We start from the raw sequence: 20,263 nt of genomic DNA, 5'->3' as shown, positions 1-20,263 counted from the left end.
ACGCCCAGTGGGCCAGGCTCAGGGTGGGTGGAGTGTCACCGGTTGGGCTGGAGGAGGAAGTTGTTGGGAAGTCAGAACGGAATTGCCGTGAGGGGAGGCCGGGCAGGGCCGGGCCCAGATGGTTCCTGTTGAGGAAGCAGTGGGCACAGCTGCACGGCTGCTCCCCGGCCGGCCGCACTATCACGGTGACACAGCTGGCTGCCTCGCCGCAGGCTGCAGGCGACCTCCCCCACCGGCGCCTCCCCAGGCCCGCCCCGCATCACATGAGCCCCTGCGGCTGCCCGCCCCTTCCCCAGGCAGCTGCAAGAAGGCCTGAAGCAGTCTGGGGGACGGAGACCTCTAGTTCAGAGGAGCCTAGGCTGGCTGAGGCCTGTGTCTTTCCCTCGAGGGCCCACGAGGTTGAGAAGGGCACTTAGTGTGCGGCTCACCAGGCTCCACGCTGCTGCCCACCACAGGGCTGCCCACCTCCCACCTCAGCAGGATTCAGATTCCTGAACCCACCCTCCGGCTCCATGTCCCGGGCGTCCCCCGTGCTGGACAGTGGGCCCTCAGCATCCACCAGCTGTTCAACGCCCCGGGGTCCCAGGAAGGGCGGTCCAGGTAAGGGGATGGAACCGGTTTGGGGCGGAAGTGGCGCTGAGCAGGTGGCATGAGGCAGTGACATCTCCTTGCTGTGCTTCCCGGCCTGTTGACTCATGTCCAACATCAGCACAGCCTCCCACCAGGCACAGACCTGTGCAGCTGGGGCAGGTGGCCGGGGAGGGCCAGCAGGTGCCAGGCCTACGGGTGGGCCCCACCCGTGGGCCCCACCCAGAGGCAGACGCTGGAGGTGGAGGCTGCTCAGTGAGCAGGGCCCCAGGAGTCGGCGAGAAAGGTGGTGTGCAGAGCGCTGGGGACCCCTAAGACTTGGAGGTCAGAGGAGGAAACTGAGGCCAGATGGAGAGGGGCTGGTCCAGGGCCCCAGGAGCGAGTGGTGGTCCAGGACCTGCTCCGCCCTCAATGAGGAGTAACCCTCCAGGGCTCCCACCAGCGGAGCCAGTGCCAGGGAGAGGTGGTCGCACAGGGAAGACCTCCAGGGGCTGCTGACTAGGGGGTGCAGGAGGCTGTGGGCCCAAGCTGCAGGATCACCTGCCCGGCTCTCCCGGGACTCAGGGGCCCACAGAACTGCACACAGGAGGCCCCGCTCACCAGCCATAGCCACGTGGCCATGGATTAGGAACACAGATCCGCAAGTCTCATTGCAGTAGCCTGCAGAGTGCAAGCAGGCCTGAGTCACCCCAGCACCCCAACCCCAGACAGCCCATCTCCCCTGCAGAGGGACCACCTGCCCTAAGCGGGTTCCCACCTGCCCCAGCCAGGGACCCGAGGGCCAGCTCCACCTGGCACTCAGCACATCCAGGACTGGGGCCCCAGGGTGTGCAAAGCCTGCCTCTCCACAGTCACTAGCGTGCTGCTGATGATTCTAAGACGTTGCCAGGGAGGCTCCAGTCACTGGCCTGGGATATGGCTGCCCTGCGCTCGGGCTGACCACAGTCTCTGGTCCCGTCCAGCTCTAGCTGCGACCACACAGCTGTTCCTTCTTCCCCAGGGTGGCCCTGCCTGAACCCCACTGTCCTGGGACCACTCATTGCTCCTCACCTGGGACCAGTCCCTCTTCACCTGGGCCTCAGGTTCCTTGTGTGTCAGGCCCCATCCTTCGGCTCCATGAAAGGGTCAAGAAGCTGCTTCTCAAGGCCAGGGGTGGGCAGGGGGTAGCGGGTGAGGGTGTGTGAGCTGCCGGCCGTGGCCGTGTTCAGATGGATGGTGGCATGTCCGCGTGGAAGGGGTCTGAGGCCGGGAAACGTGATGCACCTGAGGCGCTCACAATGTCACTCCAGGGGTTGGGCTGCGGGCCTCTGGAGCTTCCTGGGGCGCTTCACGGACAGGAGGGAAAGCAGTGGGCATTTCACTCATGCATCAAGCTGGGGGCTTGCCTGGGCACGGGGTCCCCGTCCTGGGACTGCGGCTTTTAGGAACTTATGGCCCATCTTCTCTAAATCACCTGGCTCCATGGGACAGACACAGACACGTGGGGAGACGTCCAGCTCCCCATGCCCCCGCAAAGGGGCAGAGGGTCCCCAGGTGCCAGACATCTCCACCATGGGAAGTGGCAGGTGGGGCTGTGCTGGAGTCCATGGGAGCCGGGGGGTCCAGGACAGGCCTTGGGTCAGTGGGTCTGTCCTGCAGCCTTCCCAAGAGTCTGTGAAAAGCTTTGAGATTCCAAACGTCAAGTAGCACCTAAACCACTAAAAGAATAGTTAGTAGTATCTTGTAAAGTTGAGTCTGTCTATCTGAGAACGTGTGTGAACCCTGCGCTGCCCTCCTGCTGGTAGGAAGCGGGGGCAGTGCTGAGGGTGGGGGGACGACAGACCCGTGGACAGACCCACCCCTGCTGGTGCATCCCCGAGGGGTGTGCAGCCGCGGCAGCAGACAGAAAGGAACAGTGCTGGTTAGAGGGTGTTCACTGTACTCAGGCTTATTAGGTGCCCAGCTTCCCTGGCAGCCCAGTGGTAAGACTCTATATTCCACTGTGGGGGCTACGACCTCGCATGCCACAAGGTGTGGGCAAAAATAAAGTGCCAGTCGTGTGTGCTAGGAGCTGAACCCCACAAACAAGAGGTGGAGCCAGCACATTGGCAGGGGTGCCTCGGGCAAAGGAGGCTCAGGGGCAGTGCCTGAAGGGGAAACTGAGTCAGGCCTGTTCAGTGTCACCTGAGAGGGACAGGGGAGTGACAGGGAGACAGGGAGTGTCCCATCACTGGAGGGTCCAAGCGAGACAGCTTCGTGGAGGGCGCCATCTTGCGAACCTTGGGTCACCTGGCCACAGGGGTGGGGTTCAGAGGTCACCACTGTTACCAAGTGGCCTTGACCTCCCTCCCCTGTCCCCCTCCTCCTATCCCCACCCCCCCACCCCCTCCCCACTCCAGCCACAAACATTCTTTGTCTGGAATGCCGATCCCTGCTGTATTAATTTCCTGGGAAGGGTGTAACAAATCACCACAAATGGGTGAATTACAACAGAAATCTCCTTCCGATTCTGGAGGCCAGAGTCTGAAATCAGGAGGGTCGCAGGGCCAGGCTCCCTGCAGAGGCTCCGAGGAAGGGTCCCACCTGCCTCTTCCAGCTCCTGGGGGCTCCAGGCATCCTTGGCTTGTGGCTGCATCCCTCCCATCTCTGCCCCCATCTTAATGCGGCCTCTCCTCCTCTTCTAAAAAGCGGTTTTGGAATCTAGGGCCACCCCATTCCAGGTGACCGAGCTCCAACCATCCTGTCTGCGTTCCAGGTGGCAGGATTGGGGCAAAGGAGCCCATGGCCTGCACAGCTGCCTCCGGCACAGCCAGGCCCAGGGCTTGGGCTCATGGCCTCCAGCTGCCATGGGGGTCACGGAGCCTCAAGGGCTGCACCCTGCAAGAGGGGAGCCAGGTTATCAGAATCCAGTGTGTTCTCTGCCCCACTGCCCGCCTGCCACCCCACTTTCCGATCAGCCGAGGCCCTTGGCCACGCTTTCAGGGCTGTCAGGAGACAGTCAGCTATGGATACTGGGGAGTTCATACTGGGAGGGCCCAGGGCGTCTGGGATTGGCATGTGCCTGGGCGGACGGCAAAGTCCACAGCCCCTCTCTGTAGTGTGGGACTGAGAACCGAGCCCCACAGTGACCGTCCATCTGCATCTCTGTGCAAAGTACTGCAAGCGATTTGTCCTTTGACTCGTGTACCGTTGCCTCACGTGGGACGGCTGTCCTGTCCCTGCTCTGCTCACATCCTGCAAGGCTTCCTTCCCTTCCCCAGGCCCATCTCCACTGCTTGTTGACCACATGGTGCTGGGGGCTCCTGTGTCAGGATATCGGCTCAGGGCTGCCGAGCCCCATGTGAGGTTGTGACTGCCATCTCAGAAGAAGATACCAAGGTTCCGAGGGGCACACAGCAGTCAAGAGCAGAGGCAGGCTTGGACCCGGCTCTACTGACCCTACAGGATGGATGAAGGGCCAGATGGGAGTGGGGGCCCATTACAGTGGAAGGAGCCCTGGACACCTGCCAGATCAGTTGGTCCTGGCAGGAAACTGCTCGCATGACCACTGGGCAACAGTGTGGACAGTTTGAAGAGAAACCACTGACACAGATCAAACAGAGTCGCCCGGCCAGCACAGAAGTCTGGGGGACACTCCTTGACCTGAGGGGTGGGAAGGGAGGAGAGGAATGAGCTAAGAGAGGGGCCAGGAGAGGAACGGAGTGGGAGAACCCTGGAGAGAGGACGGCAGGACAAACGCCCGTGTGTTCCCTCCATGCCCATCTCCTAGGGTCTCCTGACCTGCCCCAGGCCAGCCTTCAGGGGAGCAGGGGTGCAGCTTGCCCCCATCCCCCCATGTCCAGGGTCAGGACCCAGCGTAAGTCTGGGGAGGGAGGGCTGCAGTCCACCCCAGGTCCTGGGAGGAGTGCATTACCCCCGGGGTACATGTGGAGCACTCTTTCCCTGAGACCTGCAGTTTCCACGCTGTCCCATCCCACAGTCCTGGGAGAAAGACTTCCGGGGGCAGCCAGCAGGACTCCAGCCACCCACGTCCTCCCCACCTGTTAGACAACAAATCCAAACTTCAGAAGACAGAGCTGGGGGCAGGAGTGATGCCCAGGGGACAGGGTGCAATCCAGGCCAGCTTCCTGAAGGAAGTGGTCCCTTGGCGGGTAGCTAGAGGAGGCAAAGACTTTCACTTCTCAAAGTGTCTTGACTGAGAAGAAAGGCATTGGTGTTAACCTCTCACATCTTCACTTCCACAACTGCAGTGGCAGAGGAGAGGCCAAGGAAAGGGAAAGAGGGGCCACTGCTGGACTCGGGCTCATTCACACAGGTGATGGGGCCAGAGGTAGGGCTGCAATGACGCTAATCAAAGTCTCAGCATTAAAACCCCTCGTACAGTCTCACCGGCACAGCCAGGGCAGGCAGACATCCTGGGGCAGGCAGTGATCGGCAAAGGGTGGCCCAGAATGGAGGTGGCATCCATGGGGACCCCATCCAAGGGTCTTCTGGGGGTGGGGTGCTGACAGGCTCTTTTCATGGGACTTTGGGGAGTCAATTTGCCATTCCATTGTTTACAAGACTGAATTCAAGAAAAGTCAGGCCGGATCACCTCTCCACTGTGTGCACGCCCTCTGGGGGCTTCCCCTGCCCACCTCCCATGCCCACCCTTCTCCCTCTATCCAGCTGGTACATGGCCACCCCACCAACACCCCAGACACCCTCCCGCCCTGGCACTGTTCCCTCCCCATGGGCTCGTCTTCCGTTTGGCTCCCTCCCACCCCCTCTTTAAGTCTTTGCTCTGGTTACCCTCCCCTCCCCTCCAACTTGTGTGCCCAGTCCTCCTTTCCTGCTGTTTCCCCTTCACTTTTTACTCTATCTGACAAAGGAAGCAGTTCCGTGTCTACTTAACCTGTCTCCCTGGTGTGCTGGCTCCGCTGTCTGCTTGCCATGGCACTCTCAGCACCTGGAGCGGCACTGCCAGGGTGCCCAGCACTGGGTGGAGAGTGCACCCCGTGTCCAGGCGACTCGACCACCCGCAGACAGCGAGTGCGCTGATCAGCACAGGGGCCCTGGTGAGTGGCTTGTGTTGGTCTCTAGATGCTAGATCACAGCTGCTGTCAGACGGGAGCTGAGGCCCAGAGATGGGAGTGACCTGCCAGGGGTCAGACAGCATGTGGCCCCAGGGCTGAGTCGGACCCAGGCCTGGGGGTGAGACCGGGGCAGCCCGTCCCAGCCTCTCCCCACGGGCACCAGCGTTCCCTCCCCCGCAGCCAGAGGCGTGGATGGTGCTGGGCCACCTGCCCTCCCGTCTTCCCTCCCCGTGTCCTCTACAGGGGGGCACAGGGCCCAGAAAGGGAAAGGGACTGCCAAGCCACAGAACACCCAGGCAGGCGGCTTATAAACAGCAGATGAGGAGGCTGGCCATCCAAGATCACGTGCCAGCAGGTTTGATGTGTGATAAGAGCTCCCTGGTCCACTGTGCCCCACCACCACCAAGCAGCACTTCCAGGAAAGGCCCAGGGAGGGATGAGAAGGGACAGTGGCCAGATGGGGATGCTTACTGCAGGGAGGGCAGGCACCTCCCGCCATCCTGGTGGGTCCTGTTGCCTTGCAAACACTGACCTGCTAACCATCCTACATCCCAGGGATGGAGGAACCTTTTTGCTGACCCCCATCCCAGCACCTACTCAGCCACAGAGCCCACCCAGGCCCATTCGTACCTCACCTATCTGGCCCTGGAGGACTGGGTCAGACACCCAGGGTGCACACATTCCTCCCCCAGTTCCTAAGTGGGAGCAGGGTGGGTCAGATGTGGACTCACCCACCCAGGCCAGCGTCTGAGCGGAGAATCCCTCAGTCGTGGCCACCTCTGCTCCGGATGGGAGGGCTTGGGTGACACTGCTGGGGTCTGGGTGATCCTTGGGTGATGACTAGGTTGTGTATTGTAGGCCTGCTCCTTGGACAGCAGAGGCTCAGGGCCTCTGCAGGGACAGAGGAGGGACTGCCAAGGTTGTTCCCCAAGGACAGGCTGCTCCCTGGAGGAGGGGGCAGGGTGGAGGCAGAGGAGAGGGCTGCTCCATTCCAGAGTCCTTCCTGGCCCTGGGCATGGCTTCTGCCCAGTAACCCTTCAAAGGCACCATTGACCTGGCTGCACACATGAAGGCAAATCTGAGGGGCCAAGAAACCTACCCAAGGTCACACAGCAGTCCCCAGGAGGGCTGGAGCTTCCCTGTCTGCCCAGCACCCTCCCTGGGAGGAAATGCACTTGGGTGGGGCCTCAGGAAAGGGACCCCCTTGGCACCCAGCACTCCAGTGTGGGAGCCACACCTGGCAGCCTAGCACCTGGGCTGAGCCCTCTGAAAGCCCATGGTGGGGTCTGCTGGCTCTATGCCAGGGAGCTCCGAGCAGATGCTGCCGGCACCCCAGTTGACAGCTGGACAGAGCACCGCCCCCGCTGATGCCCGAGGGCCGCCCACCCCAGGCCTCAGGGCAAAGCCCTGTGCTCCTTGCTACTCTGCAACTTTTAGAAAACCAGGCCCGGCCAGGTTCCTGCCTGCCCTTGAAATGAGCTTGGGCTTTCTGAGGGCCACTCCATGCAACTGAGGGCTCATGGGGCAAGGGGGACTCTGACTGTGGCTTTCACTCTGTGGGTGCAGCAAGGGGTCCCTTCCTGAGAGGAAGCTCCAGGGGGCTCACAGCCTGGGGGGCTTACGGCCTGGGGGGGCTGGTGGACGAAGGCGCACATGTCAGATGGCAGAGAGTTGGGCCCCACCGGCTCACAGCTGCAGGAGCCACACTGATGGACTGTTGTTGCCCTAGAGAAGTGACCAGTGTCCTTGGTGCCCTTGGTCCGGTGGACAGGGAACCAAGGCCTGGCCCTCATGCTGGCCAGGAGTCAGGGAGGCCACCCTGAAGATGCGCCCTCCAGACCTGTCTGCTCAGGTTGGACCAGGTCAGAACCAGGAGGGGAGGGCCGGGCTGGAAACCAGCTCCATCACTTGCCCAGGACCCCACAGGCCTGTCTTCTCGTCTATGATGTGGGGGTGGCAGCCAGCCCCCGAAAAGCTGGGGATGGAGAGGGAGGACCCCGGCACCCACCCGGCCCAACCCACCCTTCTCAGCCCTTGCAGGATCCTGGCTGTGACCCCCTGTCTGTACCCCCTCCCCGGCCAAGGCCCCTGGTGGGAGTGAAGAAGGGGCCCCGTGGAAGGAAGTAGGGATTCGCCCGCCCTGGGACTCCCAGCGCTTCCTCCTTTCCTCCCAAATCAGGGTGCATTTTGAGTGCATGGAAAGCCCCAACCTCACAGGCCCTGGGAGGGGGCAGCATGGCAGTGGGGAGGCCAAGCAGGAGGGGCACTGGGACGCTTGCCTCCCAGGCCGACAGGGCCCCTCAGAAAGCTCAGGGGCTGTGGCTGTGGGGGTCTCCCCACACCCGGGTCCTCTTTTTAAGACAAAAGGTCTAAGGTTCCAGCCTCGCTGTGAGCAGAGCGACAGCACAGACACAGGAACCCCAACACCCATACCCTAGACCTCAGAGAGATCACCCTTTACTGAGTGGTCCCAGGGCCCACCTCCCCAGGACACTGCCCGCCACCCCAGCCCCACTGCTGACCGCACACCCACTCCTGCCAGGCAGCGCCTCAGCCTCTGGGCCAGGAGCCTCCCCAAGAGGCTCCGTGTGCACAACCCTCGCTTCTCCGCTCCTGTTTCTTAGGAGGCCTGGACAGACGGATGCACGGACAGGCGCCGTTCCACCCCTCCACCACCACAGTGTTTTCTAGACCCAGGGTCAGGACTTGATATTCTAAAGCAGGTGACAAAAAACTGCAAGTCAGAACAGTATCGTTCCAGTTCGCAGCCCCCAGGTGCGTCGCACCCTGCTCCATCCTCTGAGGCCCAGGAGGGAGGGACTCTGCTCAGCTCTGGCCCCTCGACCCGGGCTTCCTCGTCTGCAGCTCGAGGGGCTGTCCCCACCTGGGGGGCTCTCCGGGGGGGCCGCCACTCGAAGCTGCAGGGCAGAGAGCACAGCTGGCTGGAGGGGAGACGGGAGCAGGCAGCTTCCTGTGGAAACTGAAACTGCCAGGTGCTTCCCTCCCTCCCGCGGGGACCAGAGACAGCTGGACGAGGTCCTGCAGCCCTGCCCTGCCCAGCCGCCTCCCTTTCAGGCAAATGTCCGCGGTCCAGACTCTGCTTCTCACCCGTCACTATGGCGACGCACCTCCCTGAGCCCCTGACCCAACCCTCAGCACAGATGAGACCAGCCAGCCCTGAGGCTCTGCCACCCCCTGGGGCTGCCCGTCCAGCCGGAGATACCCTGGCATGGGATTTCAAAGTCTTTGGGCAAAAGCAGGATGCAACAGATACCTGAATAATTTCTAACTTGAATACAAGTGAAAATGATAACGTTTCAGGTAGACCAGATTTAACAGACGATTTAAAGCCGATTTCTCTGCCAGAATATGAAACATTTCACACGCAGGCCACGTCCAGTTTCTACCACACAGGCTGCTGAGCCTGCAGGACCTGGGAGACAGAGGGACCAGCCTGGTCGGCATCTGCGGGGGGCCCCTGACATGCTGCCCGCTCCTGCCATTGGGCCACCTTTCATTTAAATTATGAAATAATCTGCCCACATCAGGAAAGCCCCATCCCAAGCAGGGGAAACAAGCTGTCACTTCGACCCAGAGCTGCTCCCTCATCGCACTTCTTCATAAAAAGGAGTTGCTCATAGATCCAGTGCCCACTGCCCTGGAGGCTGCCCCCCTGCCCCAACCTGGGGATCACTGAAAGCCAGGCTGCAGGTCCCAGACCCAGTTCAGGATGCCCTGTGAGGTCGGTCCCCCAAACTCGGCTCTGAATCCTCAATGTAAAATGGGGCTTGTGTCGCATGTCAACACCAGAGTCGCCCACCTGTGGAACTGTCCAAGGAACTGTTTTATCTGTGTGTCTTTCCCAGATACGTTGTAATTGTCTGTGTTTTAAATTGCTACATAGAAGTGTTGAGTCCGGCGATCTTCCTTTTTCTCCCCATGATGATAGATAACACGGCATCAGCACCGGCGTGGCCATGTTGCCTGGTGGCCCCTTGAGCCAGGCAGCTGGAGGGTGGGGCTGCGAGGTGACCCCTTATAGCTCCTGTTGAGAAGGCCTTTTGTACAGTCACGTGTCCAGCGCAATGTTGGGCATTTCTGTAGGTTGTGAATCCCCGTGGCTGCTGGGGAGGCCCCACCCACGGAAACTAGCGTGGGTGGAGGTGGGGTGGCATCTGAGCACCGAGCCGGTGGAGGCCTCAGCCCACCTGATCCGACCTTTTCTGAACGTGAGCTCAGCGGTCATCTGGGTGAGGCTGTGGCAGGGAGTCTGGCTGTGATGAATAGAGGAGAGGCTGGTGTGGTCTCTCTCGCTCTGCACCTTCCCCTCCCCAACTCAAGCTCTGCTCCAGACCTTCAGTGTGAGGCTTGGGTGGTGGAAAGTCCTGGTGGTGTGGCTGCCAAGCAGCAGGCTTGAGGTCTCCAAGCTGGGAAACCCCACTCCAGGAAGCCAGAAATGGCACTCTGAGTGGCCCCTTGATGATGCTAGAAGGAAGAGGTGGCCAAGGGGACTTTGGTATCTGCCCGTTGGCTGCCTAAGCACCCCTCCCCAGGCCTCCCCCAGACAGCACTGCACAGAGGTGGCCATGGCCAGTCCTGGAGGAGTCAGGAGACTGCTCTACTGAGCAGACACACCCGTGCACCCCTCAGCAAGGCCAGGAATACATGACAGGCTGTGCTGGAGCCCGGGCCTGGCAGGACAGCCCCTGCTGCGGAGGGTGTGCAGATGGGGTATTGCCGTCAGGACAGAGCCCAGAGGCAGGGGGTGGGGCATTTGTAATAGTAGTGGCACCTCGCCGAGCTCTCCCTGTTCCCACAAAGGAGACATGTGAGCACCCCATTTCACTCCCATGGCCCTGCCATGTACTGGATGCCAGGATCTGGCTTCCAAGCCAGGGGATCTGAGGCTGGCTCCGTGACTTTTGGCTGGCATGTTCCTTAAAATGACTTTTAAAAATCAAGTCCCCTGTAAGGTGCTGTTTCTCACAAAGCGGCCTCACCCAGCTCAGTCACACCAGCCCTGGGCTGCTGCTTTTGTGTTGGGTATGACAGGAGCCGTTGCCGCTGCAGAAGCTTTGGACGGTGATGGCTGGCTTCACCCCACATGCTGGCCGCGAAAAGAGTGACCTTAACACTCCTGCTGGCTAATATGTGTGAGATGTGCGGTAGCGAGCAGGTGCCCCAGCCCCTCGGAAGAAAGCAAGATGAGGTCGCAGAGGCCCAACTGGGGCCTCCGAGTGGGCATCTTGCTGCCATTGTTACTGAACCAACTCAGGTCCCCTTGCCCGCAGGCTGCAGAGCCCGTCCCCTGATGCCGCATTGTGATGAAGGAAAGTACCATGTTTATTACAGGTGGCAAGCAAGGAGAGCGAGCAGCGCAAGCTCAAAAGACCCAGACTCGCCAATGGCTTTCAGGGAAGGGGCTTCAGAGGCCAGGTGAGGGAGGGGCTGCAGGATGTCTGCACAGCTGGTGCACAGTTCTCAGATTGGTTGGCATCAAGGTGAAGTTTCGAGCATCATCAGCCTTCTGCTTTCCACCTGGTCTGGGATCTACATGCTTGTATCGGGAGTTTTCACCTAGCGGAGGTCTTGAAAACAACTTCAGAATGTGTGTCAGCGTGCGGTTGTGCATGTGTGTGTGCTCAGTCGTGTTCGACTTTTTGTGACCCTATGGACTGTAGCCCACCCAGCTTCTCTGACCACGGGATTTCCCAGGCAAGAATACTGGAGCGGGTTGCCATTTTCTTCTTCAGGGGATCTTCCCGACCCAGAGATCGAACGTGCCTCTCCTGAATTGGCAGGCGGGTTCTTTACCACTGAGCCACTGGTGAAGCCCACGTGTGTCAGACCTTTATCCAGATTTTTCAGGGAAGTGGGAGTTCAGTGACTCTGCTCTGTGGCTGGTTTATAGTCTAAATTGTAATCGATTTCCAAGCCCAACATGAATTCTTTTCCTCTACATCTTCATATTTCATAATCATTCACTCTTGAGTCAGACTTTTGAGACTCAGGGCGGCCTGGGAGACTAAAGTAAAAGCCGATTATTTCAAGGAGCAGAGATCTTGGGTGATTAGGAAAATGCAGTGATTTCACCAGCATCTTCCTAAGACTGGGCGATGATGCCAACAGTCTGGCTTGCAACATCTAACACTGTGTTTACCATCTAACAGGTCATGTGGTCTAGCGTGTCATATGTTTTATGCTGCACATATGCTCGGGGCTTATTTTCATGGAAACCCTGAGGTTGCAGTTGCAGGTTTACACCTGGATTAGTGGAAGCATTGCCCCAAAACCAAACTTTCCAGGCCCAGACAGGGAAGCCTGGTGTTCTGCAGTCCGTGGGGTCACAAAGGGTCAGACACGACTTAGCAACTGAACAACAAGACTGACATTTGTTAGCTTTAATTCAAATAAGTATGTTATTAAATGACTCAGCTCATCTCACTTTGGAATTCCACTGCTGATGTACATGGATGGATGGCAGACGGGTGGGTGGATGGGGAGAAAACGAAGGAAGCTGGAAGGCAGGTGAAAGCAAACTCTTGAAAAGCTAAAAACACCACTCTTCTATGAAGAGTGTGTCTGTGTTTGTGTGATTGCTGAGGTAGCCAGCTGGGAGGCAAAGGTGACTCAAGGGAGAATGTGGGCGACATTCCATCCCAAGAAGAGAGAATGCCACCCTGAGACCCCTAAACACAGTCGGTAAAGCACAGTCTTCACTGTGAGCATAAATGGTTTGCAACTTGTCGGTTTCCTGCTGCTGCTGCTGCTAAGTCACTTCAGCCATGTCCGACTCTGTGCGACCCCACAGACGGCAGCTCACCAGGTTCCCCCGTCCCTGGGATTCTCCTGCTGCTGCTGCTGCTGCTGAGTCGCTTCAGTCGTGTCCGGTTCTGTGCGACCCCATAGACGGCAGCTCACCAGGCTTCCCCGTCCCTGGGATTCTCCAGGCAAGAACACTGGAGTGGGTTGCCATTTCTCAACTTGTAGCGTCTGGGGCCCAATCAGCGTCAACAGAAAGACATCCAGGCCCGTGGTGGGATGCCCACTGACCGTGGAAGCCTGACTGGACACAGGGACACGAGACTGGCGTTTCTATCAGAGGAAGGTGAGGAGGAGAGGAGTCTGGCTGGGTCTTTATGCCCTGAGGCAGAGCCTCGGGTGTGGTCCAGCCTGCGAAAGAGACTCACTGTTCACTGGAGGAGGGGCTCAGGAGAGGAGAGGTGAGAGGAGGGGGCAGACCACAGGCCTGGAAGGCAAGGACCCCAGGCCTCCGTCACACACCTTTGGCCAGGTCTCTGGAGAATCTTAGACGCCTGCCAGTTGGGAAGACCCCAGCCACAGACCAGACCAGATTGCCTGCTGTTGTGACATCAGGCTCTGCCAGGCGCCCCCAGGGCTAAAGGGCATGCTGAGGGCAACCATGCTCCGTGGGGCCCAGTGAGTGTGATCCCTGAAAGGTGGGTCCTGGAACCTGGACATGTTTCAGTCCTGGCGTGTGGACTTTCGGCAGCTTGGTCCCCTGGCTGACCTGGTTGCAGGTCACCTGGGAGCCTGCGCCCCTCTGTCAGCTCGGGGCAGGCCTGGCTCATCAATCCCAGTAGTTTTCTGTGGAGCATGGATGAGGTCTCGGCATCACTCACAGCAGAGTGCTCCCAGGGCTAGTCCTGACTAGTGGTCACACACTGTCCATGGGGAACAACTGTCCCCTCATCCACAGCTGGCACTTTAGTCAAATGGGATGAAAATGTCATGACCACGTAAAACTGGGGCAGAGGCTTCCACCACCGATCATCGCTTTCTCTTCGAGTCTTGTCTTCGGACCACACTTGGTTTGGATTGCTCTGTCCTGGGCAATGAGTCTCCTTTGTGCATGGTTTTACGGCAGGTTTTAGGAAGTCCTTCGTTAGAAAAGACTCTGATGCTGGGAAAGATTGAGGGCAAAAGGAGAAGAGGGCGGCAGAGGACGAGATGGTTGGATGGCATCATTGACTCAATGGACATGAGCTTGACCAAACACCAGGAGGTGGTGAGGGACAGGGAAGCCTGGCGTGCTGCAGTTCATGGGGTCACAAAGAGTTGGACAGGACTGAGCGACTGAACAACAACAGAATTAGGAAGCCCTAGCGTCCCCAGAGCACAAGGATACAGCTATGTCCCCACCCCCACACCGCTCAGGACAAGCTCTCAGACAAGATGTGAAAGCTCTCTGGGATCCGTTACTTCATCCATGAAAAGTCAAATTTCAGATAAACAATATTTTCACATAAGTATATCCCAAATAATTCCTGGGAGACACTTATACTGATAACTATTCACTGCTTATCTAAAATTCAAATTTAACTGAGTATTAATCTGGCAACCCTCCCCACGAAGGATTTCAACCCTGTCTCCAACAGGATTGCATTCAACTACAAATAGCAGAAAACCCAACAGCAGTAGAAACCGGGTTTGTTCGTCTTTGTCCACGTAACAGAAGCTCAGAAGCAGGTGGTCGAGGCTGGTGTGGCCATCCAGGACACAGGCTGCTTTGCTCTTTCTATTCCACCTCCATTTACTAGTGGCTTCCTAGCTGCAAAGTGGCTGCACCACCTCCAGGCATCACGTCTGCCTTCCAAGCAAGAAGAAAGAGGAAGAGAGAAGATGCAGAGAACAAAACTGGACCAGCCCCTTCATATAAGGAAAAGCAGGCTTCTGCAGAAGCCCCAGGCAGCAGACTTCTGGTTTCGCCCAGGACAGGGGTCCAATCCCCAGTCTGAAGTGCCTTCCCAAACCAGGACTTTTTGACTTCTCATTTCGCACCTTCTCTGCAGTTTTCAAACGGTCTCCGCACTCAAGGCTCCACCCTTTCACAGCCTGTCCGAGTTCACAGCACCTGCCGTGTGCCCTTGGGGCCTGGCACAGAGTCTGCCGCTTTACAGATGGAAAAGGGTGGGCCTCCTTCTCCTCTGGGGCTGCACTGGTCTCTCCCCCAGCCCCCACCCTGGTCTCAGATCTGAGGAATGGAACTCCCCCCTACTCTCTCCGGGTCCTTCCACAAACAAACTAGTGAGTGGTGCCCAGGGGCTCTGGAAATGTGAGTGTTCCCACGAGAGAATCCTTGCTTGTCTACCTCTGCCACCCTCCCCTGCCTCTTCGTTCCAACACCCCCCCAGTAGAACTTCTCCTTTCCCTCGGAGCAGCCCAGTTCCCCATTCACGGCCACCACACTGCCCTCAGCTTCTCCCCGGAGTTTCAGGTTCTGAGAGCTATTTCAGGTCTTCCTCCCACCCGCCTGCACCCCGGCCCTGCCTCTCTGCATGGACCGGCCACATGGAACTCCCTTCCCCGAGCCTCCAGACCCATGGCTGCCTGCCCCACCCGCCATGGTGGAGAGAGGCTGGACCGCGGCCCTCACCTGCCCCCTCTCCTGGGAGCCAGGGGTGACTGTGGTTCAGAAGGTGCCTTAAATCTGGGTCTGCTTTGATTTAAAAACAGCTTTCTTGAGATAACTCACATAGTATACAGTTCACCCATGCAAGGTGCCCAATTGCAGTGGCTTTTAGTCTGGTCACAGAGCTGTGCAACCGTCACTGCCGTCTAATTTTAGAACATTTTCATCTCCCCTAAAAGAACCCCTGTGCCCCTCAGCAGTCACCCTCACCCACCCCTGTCTCCTCCTGTCTCTCCATCCGCCCGCTCTGGACGGTTCACATCAATGGGATGCTGTGATGTGCTGCCTTTGTGTCTGGCTCCTTCACTGAGCGTGATGCTTTCAGGGCTCATCATTCCTCTTTCCGGAGAATCCTATTCCGTTGTTCAGAGTGTGTGGCAGCCTGGTGAGATCCAGCCCACGCCTACACGCTGTGTGTCTCGGGTGGGGAGTGGCTGCCCCTCTCTGGGCCTCAGCTCAGGTGAGGTCTGCTGCCTGGGCCTGGTGTGAGGAATCCGTGGGGGTCACAGGTGAAGTGCCCCATGTGGGTGGGAAATGACCGGCCTGCCCTGCAGTGAGCATCTGTGTTCCGCCCACTGCATTCAGATCCTGCCCACATCCTCCCCTCCCCCAACACCCAACTGTGTCCAGACTCCAGGGTGTGGGTGGGAGGGGGGCTGTCTCTGGAATTTGGCCCATCCTGAGCAGGGGTGTCAAGTAGACTGTGGCTGGGGTTGGGGAGAGGTCTGTGAAGGTTGGGGAGCACTGGTCAGCGCCCCACACGCTAGCTCCAGGGGCTCATCAATCCCCAGCCGGCCTGGGCCCACGCGGGAATGTGGGGACAGTGGCGTGTCCCTGGGCCTGGGCATGGGTTTGCCCCCTTCGCGAGCTGAGGTTTCGTCTCTTACACAAGAGGAGGGGGTGGGGCTGACTGGGGGACCAGGCATGGCCACCTTTGTCTTCCGGCTTCCCCAGGGCAGACCAGGGAGGAGGCAACGTCCCCTCATCTTTGTCAAGAAAGCCCAGCTCTCCCGCAGAGCTAGGGCAGACCTGGCTCCAGCTCCATCCAGCCTCAGAGCTGCTCCCAGACTAGCCCCATGGGCAGGAGAAAAGGTCAGCCACACACCACTCCCCGTCAGACCCCTGCTGGGCTGGCCTCTTGGCAGGAAAAGGCCTTTGGGGGTTACATCCCCGTCAGACTCCTGCAGTCCCAGAAATGAGATGGCCTGGGAAGAAACGGCCAACAACCTGGCCTGGGCATGGTTGTTAAATCAGTGAAATCAGAGCTGTGAAATCAGCTCCGAGGTCTGTCACCTGTATGGGGAGCCCCCCCCCAAGAAGGTCACAAACCGAGGACAATGGGGGGTATCCCCAGACAGACTGAAGGACAGAGAAGATGAAGGGGGATCTGGGGCACCCGGCGGGGGGAACCCCGTCTCCAGACACACCCTCCCTGCCTCCTGCCTCATCTTCTGTTAGTGCCCCTGGGGGAAGGAGGGATTGTTCAAGGGATATTTGAGGCACAAATGGGGAACCAGTAGGGTTTTCTCTGTGGGTGAGGGTGGTCCTCTGTCAGCTGCTCATTCAAGGGCGACACAGAAAAGCAGTGTTGGCAGAGCCCGTGTGCGGGTCCTGCACACTCGTACCCTGGGACAAGCGGGCGCAGGAAGCCACAGCCACGAGTCGAGGGGCACCCTGCCTCCTTGAACACGTGAGCAGCTGCGATGGGACTGTCATGGGGGTACAGCAGGGCATCCCCCTGACTCGGGAAGGCTTCTCGGCAGATTCTGAGGCAGAGAGAAGCTTCAGGCAAGAGGGTCCACGTGGAGGGAGCTGCGGGTATCTGAGGGGCCGCGCAGGAGGTGGACTTGGTCTCTGTCGGGGGTGATGGCACCAGGCCCCCTGCAGGAGAAGGCCTGCGGATGCCCCTGCCCCAGGGGTAATAAACACCCGTTTCAGTGGGAGATGTGTGTGGGCTTGAGATGGCCCAGCTGGGCCTGCCCCGGGTGTGGAGCTGCCGTGGGCGGGCTGTTCTCACCCTGTCAGGCACGGAGTGTGGCTGCCGCCAGCTGCTCCCAAAACAACTCCCAGTGTGCGTGGCCAGGGGCCAGGACCAGTGGAAGCCAGGGCGTGCAGCAAGGGTGCCAGGCTTGCAGGTGACAGAGACCCCGTCCTGGAGCTCAGGCAGGACCCAGGTGTGTTGGCTCAATAACAGGCTTCAGGAAGGATGGGGTGGAACTGGCCTCAGGGGCCCTGGTCCAGCCAGCACACGATCAGGGCAGGCCCTCTTGCCTCTCAGAGCAGATGGCCCTGGGCAGCTCTGAGGGAGCCTCCTGAGCAGAGCAAAGAGAAAGTCCCCTTCTCTGGTCCAGTTCAAAACATCCCAGACAAGGATCGTGACTGGCCCGGCCAGGTCACATGCCTTCCTCGTGGCCCAGTCTGTGCTGCCCACAGGCCTTCTGAGCTGGGTGCAGCCCTGGGGCCTAAGACCAGAGCCAGCAGCGGGGTGGAGGGGTGAGCTGAGAAGCCACAGGCCTGGCATGGGGCAGCCATCCTGATCATGCCCTGAAAGTGCACTGTCAGAACTGCTATTTTCCCCGACTTAACATGCTAAGATAAAATGATAAATCCAAACATGCAGATAAGAGAAAGGAAGGTGAAGATGAAGTGAGAATAATGAAACCTCTCAGAGACTGGCATAAAAGTTAAACAAGGTCACGCAGTCGTTCAACAAATACTCTTTGAGGGTGTGGGCCTTTCGAGGCCCTGGGGACTTGATGGGGAATAGACAGACACTCCCTGCCCCGGGGGAGAGAGACCAGGGAACAGGTAAACCACAGGTAAACATCTGAAAGCGGTAATGAAGGACAGGTGCCTCGCGAGTTCACAGGAGGTCCACGGTGCTCCTGACGGAGGCTGGGCCTGGGCACAGGCCTGAGAGCGGGTAGCAGGGGCGCTGAGACGCAGGCGCGCCCAGTGCAGGGTGCATGCCCCGCAACCTGATGGCTATTCCTGTTTTACTGTGGTCAGACCCTGGGCGATGGAATCTAGTGCTTGGGGAGGGTTAGCAGGAAAACCCTGAAAGTGGAGAAAGTTATTACATGTGCGTATGCTTCTTTCAGGTGGGCTTGGTAACCACTTCTGACTTTCACTGTTGCACTGCGACATTCACGGCGGAAATATCCTCTGGTACACCAATATGCATGTAGGGATTGCTGGGTCTGTTTACAGCTCTGGGTCATTATGGCTGAAATGTCACATGGCCTGTTTACCGGCACCCTCACCCACACTGAACATGTTTTTTTAATACTTTTAAAATTTATTTGTTTGGCTGCACCAGGTCTTAGTAGCGGCATGTGTGTTCAAGTTCCCTGACAAGGGATTGAACCAGGCCCCCTGCATTGGGAGGAGGGAGTCTTAGCCACTAGACCACAGGGGAGTCCCTGGACACCTTCATTTTTCAATGTGGCCCTTTCTCTGGGTGGGGAGCTTATCTGTCTCTTTAGCCAGCAGTCCTGAGGTCACCAGTGAGGGTCCGTGTTTTCCTACAGCCTTGGGGTCTGGGGCACTTCAGAGAAAGTCTATGAAAACCTTCCTTTTCTGACTTCATCGAGAATCGCTCAGAGAACCGGGTGCAGGAAACAAACTGCTGCCGTGACCGGGTCTGACCCCCACAGCAAGAGCCCGCCTTGCAGCTGTGTGGCTATGCTGCGCCCCTGGGCAGGAGCCACATCTGGGTCTTCCTGGGCCTCCCTCAGTGCCCAGCCCTCAAGAGCCACCTCTGTCTTGGTTCCTCCCCACAATCTGGAGGCCCGTGGACTGCCCTTCTACAGCCTCCTTTCCTATGGCTGTCGCCCATGGCATGGCCAGGCTGCTAGATGGGCAGGCCAGGAGGTGGCAGGGTGTGACCAGCCAGATAACAGGGCAGAAGTGAGCAAGGTAGGGCAGTGCAGCAAAGAGGGGCCTAGGCTGGAGTTGGGAGGACCACTCTACCCCAGCCCCACCACCACCTTTGTGGGTTCTCAGCCTCCCTGGGTCTCCTCCTCTGCAGAAAGCTGCCACGGGGGTTGTTCCAGGGTTTGGATGAAAGCGCTTTTGAAGCGCCCAGTACTGCCCTGCACAGGTGGGACACCAGGTGGCTTCTCCCCCGCCATGAGAGAGTGCCTCTGGGGCCACCTAGCCCAGGCTGCACTTGGCCCAGCCAGGAACTGGGGATTTAGCTGCCTGGCTCTGCACACAGAATAATTAATGGCTTTGCCTGGAGAACATGTCTTCCCAATTCTCACAAGGTGGCCACCATCCTGATTTCTGACAAAGGTTGATGTAGATAAAAACAGTGACCTGGAGTCAGTGCTTGCGAGTCCCCAGAGGCATCTCCCAGGACTCCAGGACTCTGAGGAGCTCTGGGCCAAGTGAAGGGAGACCCATGGAAGAGTATGGAGTCCATCCAGCCTGGTAGGGGTCCATCCAGCCTCTCTGCTCAGCAGGCAGCTGTCCTTGCGCCCCGCCCACGTCGTCAGTCCCTGCTCGGCCCCGCCCACTCCCAGCCACGCCCACATCGCCTTATCCCCCGCTTCTGCGCATACCAACTTGCTTGCGACCATCAGCTTTCACCACCCTCATCTGTGTTCCCTCTGAGCCTGCCAGGGAGGACGCAGGCGGGGTGAGGGTCCCTGGAACAACCCCGCAAGAAGGGGCAGGAGCTGCTGCATAAATCTGTGTCCTCCCACCTCTTTGACCCTGGGTGGACTGCTGCTGGTTCCCTCCCTCCCACTCCCCTGCCCTGCCTCCTGGCCTTGACCAGACACCCTCTGGGGGAACCAAATAAGACAGTGCCCCATTTCCCAAAGCCTGTCTCTCATTCCCAGAATCCAGGGAGGAGTTGGTTTAGACAGCCCACCTGCCAAGCTGACTCCACCTAAAGGGAAGGCCTGATCCATGGGAAGCCTGCCTGTGCATGACTTGAGACTGCTTTGGGGTCCTGTTTCCCACAGTGTGGCCTTAGCCCACCCCCAGCCCCCCAGCATCACATGGTGGGAATGGTGGGTTGGTAATTGATTAATGCCCCGCCCTTCTAATCCCACCTTGGGGAAGGAGCCAGCCATGGGGGCTCTGGAGCCTGACCCAAAGGGAGACATGAGTAATGGTGATCTCATCTTTATTTAAAGTTTTGATACTTTGCTCACATGGATTTTGTCATTATTTCTAA

At 58.8% G+C, this 20,263-nt stretch overlaps 1 protein-coding gene across 2 annotated transcripts in view; it reads left to right on the top strand.

Moving 5' to 3' along the window:
- Positions 1–316: 316 nt before the first annotated feature.
- Positions 317–20,263, top strand: part of CBFA2T3 (CBFA2/RUNX1 partner transcriptional co-repressor 3) — a 78,035-nt gene continuing 58,088 nt past the window's right edge. For both annotated transcript variants that reach the window (XM_010814591.4, XM_005218771.5), the window contains exon 1: positions 317–600. In XM_010814591.4, the coding sequence (XP_010812893.1) occupies positions 513–600 (88 nt within the window). In that variant the 5' untranslated portion in view covers positions 317–512. The remainder of the gene's footprint in view (positions 601–20,263) is intronic.

This window comes from Bos taurus, chromosome 18 (genome assembly GCF_002263795.3).
Source record: "Bos taurus isolate L1 Dominette 01449 registration number 42190680 breed Hereford chromosome 18, ARS-UCD2.0, whole genome shotgun sequence".
NCBI lineage: Eukaryota > Metazoa > Chordata > Mammalia > Artiodactyla > Bovidae > Bos > Bos taurus.
Note: the sequence above shows the minus strand (reverse complement) of the source record. Positions and strands in the feature narration are given on the sequence as shown.